At 41.8% G+C, this 13,058-nt stretch overlaps 1 protein-coding gene across 1 annotated transcript in view; it reads right to left on the bottom strand.

The window, feature by feature from the left end:
• The window catches only part of RYR3 (ryanodine receptor 3), a 637,001-nt gene that overhangs the window by 403,394 nt on the left and 220,549 nt on the right, over window positions 1-13,058 (bottom strand). Inside the window, 3 exon segments of the mRNA XM_039536203.1 lie at window positions 15-110; window positions 3,614-3,749; window positions 7,371-7,539. Coding sequence (XP_039392137.1) covers window positions 15-110; window positions 3,614-3,749; window positions 7,371-7,539 — 401 coding nt within the window.

The raw sequence follows: 13,058 nt of genomic DNA, 5'->3' as shown, positions 1-13,058 counted from the left end.
AAAATGGGTCTTACCTGAGGAAGATTCTAGTCTATCCAATTTACTGATTAGCCAATCGAGGTTATTGGAAAACTGGGTGCAGTTATTTCTGTTACCACGAATGAGGGCAGCTGGAAAAAAAAAAGGTTTGATAATATAAGGGCTCAACTAGCATTAGTGTTAACAACCAGTGCTGAATACAAATATGTTAATATAATCTCTAGGATAAACCAAACAAAATGACAATTCTCCATCCTTTGTCCTATGAACCAAATATATTTTAATTTTTTTATTAGTAAGATAACCATCTAGATTTTGTTTGAACCACTTGGCTCAGGAAACTGGTAATGGAATCTAGTTTACTAATCTAAATTCCACCCTGGTCAGTAGGAAACATTGTTACCATTTGATAGCTGTTTAGTAGCCTATCTGAAACTAATTTGATGGTGTTAGTCTAGTTGATTAAGACATCACAGCTGACACTAAAGAACCTTTCCCTCCCATCCTGCTCCTATTTTGTGAGGGGATGTACATACCCAACTGAAATGTTTGAAACATGACATCTTTTAAATGATGAATACACTCTTAAAACAATTTATCTCAGACTCTTAATGTTGTGCATTAGTTGAGGTTTGTTAGTGGTCTATTTGATAAAGCAGAATTCTGATAATAGTGGTACTTAGAAAACAATATTTGCTATATCCGAACACACCATTAGTCCATCAACTGAAGTATCTTTATCTCAAACCCTATATAACCCTCTTCCGTAATCCCATTGTATAATGGGACCCAGGGGAGAGGTTCCATGGAAAAGAGATTATGCCTGGGCTGTACAATCTTCTCCAGAGAATCTATCTGGGGCCAGACATTAGACACTGTGCATACCCCTCCTTAAGCCCACACCCAGCCTACTCAATCCTCCCCACGACCCACCTGGTTTCCCTCTGCCCCCAGTACAGACCCCATACTTGTGGAGAAGCCCATGTAGGGTCCAGATGGGAGGGCATTTAAAATATCATGGAGGCATTTCACCTATCCTTCCACTTGGGGAGGTGGAAATCTGCACACCATGGTCTACTCCATTATTAGTTATACAAACTACCACCCTCCTTAAATTCAGCTATTAACTACAGCACATGACCAAGGGGCCTGTACACTTCTAAAGTTGTCCCCAAATATCTCCAGGAGGGAAAAGACCATGCAACTGCAGGACAGGATCAAGTCCAGGTGAAATAAGTGACTTTTAGCTCCACCTCCTGAGCTAAAGGTGCTATAGAATGGATAATTATTGTTCAGCAGCACAGAACATGCATTGTTTTCTGAATGTAACTGAAATTAACTAACCCTTAATGTTCCCCCTCACAGAACAGCTCACTAATCTGCAAACACACCATCAAGCAAAGATAAAAATAGCCATACTAATTATTGGCCCACTGAAGCAAGTATCAAAGATTTTTATTATAACGTGGATAATTGATATACATTTTTGTTACTTATTACAGTAGAATAGATGAAGACTGCAAGTATTCTTTTTTTAAGAAATACAATTTCATACTAGTTTTTTGGGGGAGAGGCAGATGTACAGCAGTCCCACAGGACTACAAAGAATAAAGAATTTGGGGTAGCTCTTTTCTTCTCTGATTTCTTCTTATTTTCTTTTCTAATTTGTAATATTATGGCTGAATGAAAAGTATGAAAATCCTTACCCTATTGAAGTCAATAGGAAGTTTGCCACTGACTTCATTGGGATCCATACACTTCCACTCCAGCATGAATTTTCTCTTCCTCCAAATTCCATCTGTTCTTTGTTTTCCTGTGCTCTAAATCTTTGGCACAAGCTTACTCATCATTCTGCACCAGAGCTAGCTTTGTTTGTAAAAATGAAATAAAAATGCATCTAAAAGTACACTATACGACAAGTCCTTCTTCTAAAATTCCTTTGTATTTCACTTTCATGTGTCTTAATAGCAAAGTTTAGGTCATCCTGTTATTCTTGTTCCCGCTGATAGCACCCTGTATAGTATGCCCTTGGGTATGCATCCGTCTTCCAACCTACTCAGATAGTCCAGTCAGTGCAGTCGTCTTTGCTTGAACAGACATTGTAAACAAGAAGTTGGCAGCATTATCTCCTGCAAATTGTAACTAAACTTGTTTGTCTGAGCGATTGGCTGAAGTAGTTCTAAGTGAACTTGTAGGCGCGAAAGTTTTACATTGTTTTAGTTTTGAATAGAGTTATTTTTTGTACATAATTCTACATAAGTTCAACTTTCATGACAGAGATTACACTACAATACCTGTATCAGGTGAATTGAAAAATACTATTTCTTTTGTTTTTACAGTGCAAATATTTGTAATAAAAATAAATATAAAGTGAGCACTGTACACTTTGTAGTCTGTGTTGTAATAGAAATCAATATATTGTTTAACAGTGTGATTACTCGTGCAATTAATCACAATTTTTTTATTCACTTGACAGCCCTAGAAAAAACTAAACACCACACCTAGAAAAGTAGAAAAACTTGTGATGCAACACTCAGTGCTTGTGTGGTCTATTTATAAAATGTGTTTATGGTGTCCATGTAGGAGTGAATTATTTTTTTTTCTTCAGGAAAATAAGAGAGAATATTCTCATATGTAAGATAAAGATGGGCCTATACCAATATCCAGGATCTAAAAACCATTGCACTTTGAGGAAGTGTGTTTCTGGTTCCAAACCTTATGGTTTAAAGCAACCTTTAGCAAACAGACCACAGCAACATGAGTCTGTCCATGCTTCCAGAACTAAACCACCCCTGTTTGCCAACAAGTCAGATCTCTCTCTCTCTCCAGAATATTAGCTTGCCCTCTAGTTAACAAACTCTTATAAAAGGGATTGTGCTGGCATCCTTTCATCTGTGCAAGATGGTGGGAATTTCAGCCAATAATGTAGATGATTTGCAATGTTCCATGTGACTGAATAGTCTGATCCAAGATTTGCATGATCTTTGGCAGTTGTTGCAAACGTATGTATCTTGGTTGGGAGCTGCTTGCTTCCTACGTACTCTTTTCTCTTCAGGCTAGCCGGCGTAGCAAGAAATTTACGTGACAGATGCTCTAACGATTCCTATGTCTCTTCATGCTTCAACCACCATTCTAGAGGACATGTGTCCATGCTGATGATAGTTTCTGCTTGATAACAATCAAAAGCAGTGTGGACCGACGCATGTTCATTTTCATTATCCGAGTCAGATGCCACCAGCAGAAGGTTGATTTTCTTTTTTGGTGGTTCGGGTTCTGTAGTTTCCACAACTGAGTGTTGCTCTTTTAAGACTTCTGAAAGCATGCTCCACATTTCGTCCCTCTCAGATTTTGGACAGCATTTCAGATTCTTAAACCTTGAGTTGAGTGCATTAGCTATTTTTAAAAATCTCACATTGGTACCTTCTTTGCGTTTTGTCAAATCTGCTGTGAAAGTGTTCTTAAAATGAACATGTGCTGGGTCATCATCCGAAACTGCTATAACATGAAATATATGGCAGAATGCAGGTAAAACAAATAATGTAGTTCACATGGCAGCATATATCCAACATAAAAGTCTTTTTTCAAGGGATGGGAAAAAAGTTCTTACAGTACAATGGACTGCTTGAGAACTCACCTAGCAATTTGTAAAGGAGATTCAGAATTTCTTTCCATGCTGTTCCACTTTCCTCCCTTGCAACTCCCGCAAAATGAGCTGCACTGTTGTAGACGTTTAAGCGATCGATGCAGTTCAAAACTAGTGCCAGCATTCCCTAAAAAAGGACATAATATAGAGGAAAATATTTGCATATGCCAAAAAATATTCCTTTACATTTTAACACATTTTCTGAGCTACAAGCTTAAAAGCCAATATTGTTTTAAACAAATAGGGAACTATTGTGCTTGAAATTAGAGTTTTTTGAACATGTATTTTTCTGTAAATATCTCTTTTGAGGATAATTCAGCTTTTTTTTTTGTTGGTTTGCCCATTAGAGTTTAATCTAAATGCACATTAAGGAATAAAGAGCACGACAATCTTACAAAGGCCTTCTTTACATTTTCTGTTAATAGAATCCGACTCCCAAATAAACTGCTCTAGAAGCAGAACTTTCCTTTTTTATAAATGAAATCAACTAATTCAAGTCAGTAGCATAGCTAGCGGGGTGCAGAGGAAGCAGCCGCTTCCCCTCAGTACATTTTCAAAAAGCGGCGCCTGCTGGGCCAGCACTGGCAGCAGCACGGCCGGAGAAGCCATGGGGGGTGGGCACGGCAGGCGTGGCTGGGGGCCAGCTCCTCGGCCATCGCACCCCATGCTCAGCGCGGCCCCAACATCGCCGCAGCCACCTCCTGTGGTGGCTCAGGGCTCGGCAGCCAAGCGCTCCCTGCCCCTTGCTAATGTGGCAGGTGGCAAAAGGGCCCCTGTGCCTTTAAGGCCGCCTGGCTGGTGAGCCCCACGTGGAGCGCACCGAGCGCCGGGAGCAGGCCGGGGACAGGCGGCGGTGCAGGACGGAAGGTGAGCGGTGGGGGTCTGGTGCCTTGCACTGGGGGGTCCGGGCGAGGGGCTCCCTGGGGCCGGGCCCGCAGGGCAAGGCTGCAGGCCGCGCTGTCTGGATGGGGGACCCTGGCGCGGCGCAGGAGCCCGGAGCCCGGGGTGGGGGGGACGGGACCCTGCGGGTGGGGCCGAGTGGCGCAGCCTGGCGGGGGACACCTGCAGAGCGCGCTGGGCAGGAGAGACTCTCCAGGGACCGCAGGAGGACGGGCCCCAGGGTTAATCTGGGGGGGAAATGGGAATGTGTCAAAAGCTTTACAGAAGTCAAAATACATCACATCTACTGCTTCCCCCTTTCCCACTAGACCGGTTACCTTGTCAAAGGAGGAAATTAGGTTGGTTTAGCATGATTTGTTCTTGACAAATCCATGTTGGCTATTACATACCAGCTTTTTATCCTTTAGCTTTGAATAAATTGATCGTTTAATAATTTATTCAAATATGTTTCTGAATATGTAAGTTAGGCTGACTGGTCTATAACACCCTAACATAGGTACTGGAACCAGGGGTGCTGAGGTTGCTGCCATACCCCCGGGCTTAAAGTAGTTATAACAACCCAAATACATGGTTTCTGCCTTCAACACCTCCACTATCAAAATTGTTCCAGCACCACTACACCCTACTTCCTCCTTTCCCCCTGTTTTGAAGATTGGTACTCTGTTTCCTCTTCTCCCGTCATTAGGGACCTCACCTGTCCTCCATGAGTTCTTGAAATTCATCACTGAAAGTTAAGATACTGCTTCAGCTAGTAACTTGGGTGAATTTCATCAGACTCCGTCTATATAAATATATCTAACTTATCCAAATATTGTTTAACCTGTCCATTCCTTATTCTGTCATGAGGTCCTTCCCTCTTGTTAATATTAACTGTGTTAAGCATCTGGTCACAATTAATGTTTTTAATGAAGACTGAAGCAATAAAAAGCATTAAACACATGAGCCTTCTCTGTCTCATCTGTTTTTTGCTCTCCTTCCCCATTAAGTACAGAACCTTTACTTTCTTTCATCTTTCTCTTGCTTATAAAGTATTATAGAACCTCTTTTTATTGCTTTTTATGTCCCTTGTAGTTGTAACTCATTTTCATTACTTTATAATAATCATAGACTATCAGGGTTGGAAGGAACCTCAGGAGGTCATTTAGTCCAACCTCCTGCTCAAAGCAGGACCAATCCCCAACTAAATCATCCCAGCCAGGGGCTTTGTCAAGCATGACCTTAAAAACCTCTAAGGAAGGAGAGTCCATTGCAACTTGAGACCATTACTCCTTGTTCTGTCATCTGGTACCACTGAGAACAGTCTAGATCAGGCTCCCACTGGCTGCGGTTCACCATCCTAGGCCAATGGGGGCTGCGGGAAGTGGCACGGGCTGAGGGATGTGCTGGCTGCCACTTCCCACCGCTACCATTAGCCTGGAGTGGCAAACCGCAGAAAGTGGGAGCCGCGATCGGCCGAACCTGCGGACATGGCAGGTAAACAGACTGGCCTGGCCTGCCAGGATGCTTACCCCGTCAAGCCACATGCCAAAGGTTGCCGATCCCTCTTCTAGATCCATCCTCTTTGGAACCCCTTTTCAGGTAGTTGAAATCCCCCCTCATTCTTCTCTTCTGCAGACTAAACAATCCCAGTTCCCTCAGCCTCTCCTCATAAGTCATGCTGACGGTGCAGTCCACACCATCCTCTAGATCATTAATGAAGATATTGAACAAAACCGGCCCCAGGACCGACCCTTGGGGCACTCCGCTTGATACCGGCTGCCAACTAGACATGGAGCCATTGATCACTACCCGTTGAGCCCGACGATCTAGCCAGCTTTCTATCCACCTTATAGTCCATTCATCCAGCCCATACTTCTTTAACTTGCTGGCAAGAATACTGTGGGAGACTAGTATCAGAGGGGTAGCCATGTTAGTCTGGATCTGTAAAAAGCAACAAAAGAGTCCTGTGGCACCTTATAGACTAACAGATGTATTGGTGCATAAGCTTTCGTGGGTGAATACAAAAGTGGGTATTCACCCACAAAAGCTTATGCTCCAATACATCTTTTGGTCTATAAGGTGCCACAGGACTTTTGTAGGAGACTGAATCAAAATCTTTGCTGAAGTCAAGGAATAACATGTTCACTGCTTTCCCCTCATCCACAGAGACAGTTATCTCGTCAGAGAATGCAATTAGGTTAGTCTGGCATGACTTGCCCTTGGTGAATCCATGCTGACTGTTCCTGATCACCTTCCTCTCCTCTTAGTGCTTCAGAATTGATTCCTTGAGGACTTGCTCCATGATTTTTCCAGGGACTGAGATGAGGCTGACTGGCCTGTAGTTCCCCGGATCCTCCTCCTTCCCTTTTTTAAAGATGGGCCTAACAAAGCTAGAATTAAGTAATGTATCCCCTTTCGTAAAACTGGGATTCCTCTGCAGTATAAAGCTCATGTTTCTAACCCTTGGGGGTTGGCAAGCTATCAGACCTTAAACTCATCATTGGTCCAAGACTTAACATACGCCATCTTGGGCCTCTAGTGTAATTGAGGGGGTCGGGGGGGAGAGAATAAGTCACTTTTTTGTGTCAGTATGATTTCGTTAATAATGACACTTGTTTGAAGATGCTCAGAAGAGTGAAATATTAGACTAAATACAAATGGACATGGATGAGTAGACAGTGACCAGGTGAGGCAGTCAAAGGTGCATGCTAACAGCAATGTAGCATATGATTTTACAATTTACTACATATACCCACAGCAAATATGTACATACAAATCCCAGTGTTCATGCCTCTGGAAACGAACATTTTGCTTTCCTATTAATGCTAGTTATAGGATATGCTGATGCAATCTAATAATCTCCCCTCACCTCTTCTTTGAACAAATTTTGTCTGTTTTTGAGTGAGCGAAGTTTGTTTTGCTTATCTTCATGTTCTAGTTCTTCTTCTGGAGGCTGAAAATAAGTAATCAGGTCTTGCAGGGTCTCAAGTACCTCCTCAATAGGCAGGGCAATGGGTGCTGCTGTTCTGTTGTTTCCACTAATAATTGAGAAAGAGAAATTGACAGTATTAATCTCTCTATACAATTTAAGTTACAATATTAATATAGCAACCTATTGGCCTTTTGATATCTAAAGCAGTTCCTTTTATACATATGACCAGAAATGGCTAGAAATAAAATACTTGCTACATGTGCCCCAAGTGTAACATTAGGCAGCAATTAACCTGACTTGTCAGTAACTCATACAACTGTTTATTCAGTGAACAAACAAGCCTGCCTGAAGCTGGATCATGATATTCAGGGAAGTCCGATGGCCTGTAGTATACAGGAGGTGAGAGTAAATGATCACAATGATCTTTTCTGGCCTTAAAATCTATGAATGTTAGTTCCTACATATGTGTAACACGAAGGAGAAGAAAAAAAATGAAAAAGAGAACAGACAAAGTGAGTAAATAAGATGATGTGGGAAAGCAACAAGATAAAGAAAACTGCTATTTATTAATTTTGTAATGGATTCTCTACTAGAGATTGCTCCCATTAAATTGGGATGTAACAAATAGATCAATAGTGGTACAAGGATAGCTGCATATTGCCATATTGTTTTGTATTTTTGCAAAAAAATTAAAGAGACATCTTTCGAAGAGTGTGGAGAAGGGATCAAGTTATATGCAATGTTATATGCGGGGGCTGGGGGCAAGAAGAAGGAAAGAGAAGTAGAAAACACTGCCACTCAGTCTCTCCTCACTCAAATTTGAGTCATCATCACATTTTCCAAGGAGATGATTGTTTCAATTACGATCAGGCAAATACAACAATAAAGCATAGTACTTCCACAGTAGAGCTGATTGGAAAGAAAATTCCCCTTCACAGAAAATTTTAATGAAAATGCAAACCATTTCTTTTTCATCAAAACTGACAGAAAAAACACACATACACTCTCCATGACAATGTTCAATTAAAAGGAAAAAATCCTCAATTTTCTATCAAACAGTTTTGATAGAAAATTGTTGACAAGACCTACTATACACATCGTAAAGCAACTGTGGCTATTTTTCCAACATCTCTTAGAAAAAGAGGAGCAGGAGAAAGAGACAGCAGTATTTTCAGTAATGTTGTTTAGGTCAGAGAGACTGATATTTTCCAGCTCTATTACTATGATTTTCCCCCTCCTTTTGCTGTACAGTTCCCTTGTAAAACTGAATATACTGAACCAGGAGCAAAGGAAATATGCTGTTCCAAATAAATGAAATATGTTCTTCCAAATGTGCTTTGGTTATTGTCAGAGATGGGCCTGAATAAAAATCCAATAACTTAACATGCCCCAAGCTGAGAGAAGTTCAGATCCGGATATAGATCCGGACGTAAAAGCTTTGAAACCATCTCTAGGAATGTTTGTGTTGTCAATTTCCATCTTTGCATTACTTCTCTATGCTAACTCCAGAGTTTTCAAAATAGCATACCAAGATTCTTAATTTCACTCTATTCTTACACATTTCCCCATAGTCATTAGAAATTAATGCACACAGAGTCTGAACTTCCCTTTCACCCTAGAAATCACCTCGACAGAACACAAGACACAGAAGTAGATCAGCAAAAGGAAGACTGTATTTTCACTTCCTTTAAGATACACATGTTACTGGTTATTAAAGCATATTATTCTGGAAGGCTAGTAATACAACAATCAATTTACTCAAGAGGGAAAAAGAACAAGAGAAAAAGCAGAAGTAGCATACTGATTTCACTATGCAACACACCAAAAATATGCCTCCTGATTTAAAAAATGTTTTCAGCTATGACATATATCTAAATATTATAGTAATTTCTATCTTCCAAAAGGGTAACTTCATCTATGCACATACTCTGCTTCTGTATCTGAACTCCAAACTATGATTGGAACAGACAGTTCAGAATGATTCCATTTAAAGTCTCAACCTTTATTGGGCAACTGAAGTCTGATAATACTAATCTAACTTGATACCTGACAGCAATGATTCTAAACAATACTGTAGACCATAATAAACCAGCTAGCTACACCATAGTTGATCAGATCTTTTTTGGCAATATATACTTTTTTTTAAAACCTGATCTAAGACAGCTGAAAAACTTAGGCTAAGTATTCATTTGCATGAATAATGTAAAAGTAAGTTAAAAGTTTTTCATTGAGAAAAGTATTTACTTTGTAGCTACAGTTGATTAAATGCCGGCTTAAATAGTTACCTCTGAGATAGCAACATTGGAGAATGTGACAAATCTGACATCTACTCTGGCTGAATTTGTCAGTTTTGTTCACCGAGGTCCAAGATTTTTATTTATTTATTTATTTATGGTAAGGTGGAGACCCTGTCTGCAACCTACAAATTTAGATGCTTGGTCTTCATGACTGGTAAAATCTAGCAGAAGGGAATTTTGTTCTAATGTTGGCTGAGATTAATATCTCTTTGGGAAAGGAAAATATTACCTTCTCTCACATGTGTGGTACAGCAGTCAGGCCAATTACTGCCCTTTTTTTAAACCACCCTTCATGAAGAAAGTTATGGAGAAGGTTGTGATAGGAACATTCTGGTGTTATGTGAAGATCTCCAATTTCCTTGAGTGCTTTCACATAGGTTTTCAATACAGTTACGGTGCCCAGACAACACAATCTCCTCAGTTGGTGTTCGCCTCCTATCAATGGACAGAAGTCAAATGTCCAAGCAGACTTTCTTAAAACTGTCATCAACCACTGAAGCCACAAGGTTTGTAGACTTTTCTAATGTCATGACAAGGTTAGATGGGGGCAACACTTTAGTGGTTTCGTTCTTTCTTTCTCTCAGAGAGAATCAAATGGTAGTGATGACTCATCTACCCAGAGGGCAGTTGTCTTGTCCTGGTGTCTAGACAAGATCAGAACACAGATGAGACTCAATCCTAAAATGGAGGGATGCTGGCTGGGTAGGAGAAGCATCTTGACACCATGTTAGAGATGGTGTTAACACTATTACTTTGTTAGCAATACATTAGGTTTTGTTAGTTAGTTGCACAGTTTTGAGATGAATGTGGATCCCTGTCCATTCCTCAATTCACAGCTAATATCAGGATCAGCCTGATGTGCTTACCCCCCCCCCCCCACACCACCACCACCAATTTCCCGTTGGTTAAATTGCTACACATGCTTCTCTCTGAAGGAGACATAAATAAAATTATCAACACATACTTGAGATATCCAGGCTGAAATGATCTGTACATAGGAGACACTTGAAGTACAACAGTTACAAAAATGTAGGTAACCATTTTTTCTTCAAGTGTTGCTCATGTTCATTCTATTCTAGGTGTGTGCATGCCCACATGCAGAGTCATCAGAGATTTTTGCCCTAGCGGTATCTGTAGGGTCAGCTGTGATGCCTTCTTGAGTGCTGTGCTCGTGTACTGGTATATTAGGTGCTGCTGGCCCTACACCCTTTTAGTTCTTTCTTGCCAGCAACTCCAACAGAGGAGCAGGAGGGTGGACATTGGAATGGACATGAGCAACACCTCTCGAAGAACAAGTTATGAAAAGGTAGGTAACCATTTTTTTCTCAGAGTGCTTGCTCACGTTGATTCCATTCTAGGTGATTCACAAACAGTATCCTTGGAGTGGGCTTGGAGTTCATGGTCTTGTGGCATGCAACACTGCTCTACCAAAGCCAGCATCATCCCATCCCAGTACATGCATAATGGGATATGAACGTGTGGATGGATGACCTGATGACTGTCCTGCAGATATGCTGGATCAGCACCTGGGCTAGGAAAGCTGCCAAAGAGGCTTTCACCCTGGTTGAATGGGCAGTTCCAATTGCTGGAGGGGGCAACTTTTGCCTGATCATAGCAGCAGCAAATACAGGCAGTGATCCAAGAAGAAATTCTTTGAGCAGACACTAGATAACCTTTCATTCTGTTGGACAACGTGATGAACAATTGTGTTGACTTGTGGAATGGCTTAGTCCTTTCAGTGTAGAAGACTAGAGCCCTCTTAACATCTAGAGAATACAACCTATGCTCCTCCTCCAATTTATGTGGCTTTGGGAAAAAGACAAGTAAGTATATGTCCTGGCCCATATGAAACTGTGTGACCACCTTGACCAACAACCCTGCATGCTGAGATCGAGATGCCACCACACTTGATCCCCGGACCGGACCTTTATTAGCTAGTCATTGAGGTACTGGTAAATTTGAAACCTTAATGCCGCAGGTAAGTGGCCACTGGCACTATGCACTTTGTGAACATCCTTGGGGCTGACAAGACACCAAAGGGCGGTGCCATGAATTGGAAATGGCACTGGCCCAACACAAAAGGAGGAATCGTTGTATCCTGGAAAAATGGAAATATGGAAATATGTATTCTTCAAGTTGAGGGTGGTCAGGGAAACCATGTGGAACTTCAACTTTCTGAGGTGTTTGTTGAGGCGTGTCAGATCCAAGACGGGTCTGAGGACCCCTTTCACTTTCAGGATTAGAAAAAAAAAACAGCAGTAGAATCCTTTCCCCCTCATCTCCAGAGGGACGTTCTCTATTGCCCCCATTCTGAGGAGGTTATCTACTTCCAGGATGAGGAGCTGCTTGTGAGAAGGGTCCCTGAAAAGGGACGGGGACGGGGTGGATGGAGAGTCGGCCAAGAACTGCAGGGTGTAGCCCGAAGATATTATGTCACACACCCAATGGTCTGAGGTCAGCCACAACCAGGCTGACCGGAAGGGGCGCAGGCAGTTGAGGAAAGAGCAGGAAGGTGGATCCTGGGATGTTATTGGAGGACCATCCTTGAGCATGCCCTCAAAATGCCTGTTTCTGCCTTCCTTGGTTCCTGGAAGGGCCAGGCTGAGCAGATGACTGGGAAGACGAAGGGTGTCATCATTTAAATCCCTTGTCTCTGTCCTTTTTCCTATAGGAGTCCCCTAGGACCTGGACGGAGGAGGCAGAACCTAAGAACTATATACAAAGGAGGAGGTAACAAAAACGGCTAACACTCTTGCAGTTCAAGATGAGGCACTCTAACTGTCGCAGGCAGTAAGAAGGAACTCGGAGGGCATAGGGTCGGCAGCACCTAATATACCAGCGCATGAGCATGGCACTCAAGAGGTGCCACAGCCAACTCTACAGATACCCCTAAGGCAAAAATCTCTGGTGACTGTGCATGTGGGCGTGCACACACCTAGAATGGAATCTACATGAGCAAGCACTCAAAGAACAGTCTGATGTTTTAGGATGCAGAATGTGGCCCCACCCACTTAATGGAGTTTGACCACTGGGAGCATAAAACACCTATTCTCCAAACTTTGTAAACGGATGCAGTTCACTTCTGAATAGAATTCAAAGGGTTGATTTTGAGCTACAAAGTCATAAATGGTCTGAGTCCTAGCTACTTAAGGGAATCGCTTCTTCCCCACGTGTAGCTGGGACGAACTCAGATCAGTAAGATGGTTCTGTTAACACTCTCTAAAATATGAGCATTTTGGGGACTGAGTTAAAGCATTTTTTGTGGAAAAGCCTTTACTCTGGAATTCAATTCTCATTGATCCAACAGAGCCTGAAACTTTCCAGACAT

Source organism: Mauremys reevesii, linkage group 4 (assembly GCF_016161935.1).
Source record: "Mauremys reevesii isolate NIE-2019 linkage group 4, ASM1616193v1, whole genome shotgun sequence".
Taxonomy (NCBI): domain Eukaryota; kingdom Metazoa; phylum Chordata; order Testudines; family Geoemydidae; genus Mauremys; species Mauremys reevesii.
Note: the sequence above shows the minus strand (reverse complement) of the source record. Positions and strands in the feature narration are given on the sequence as shown.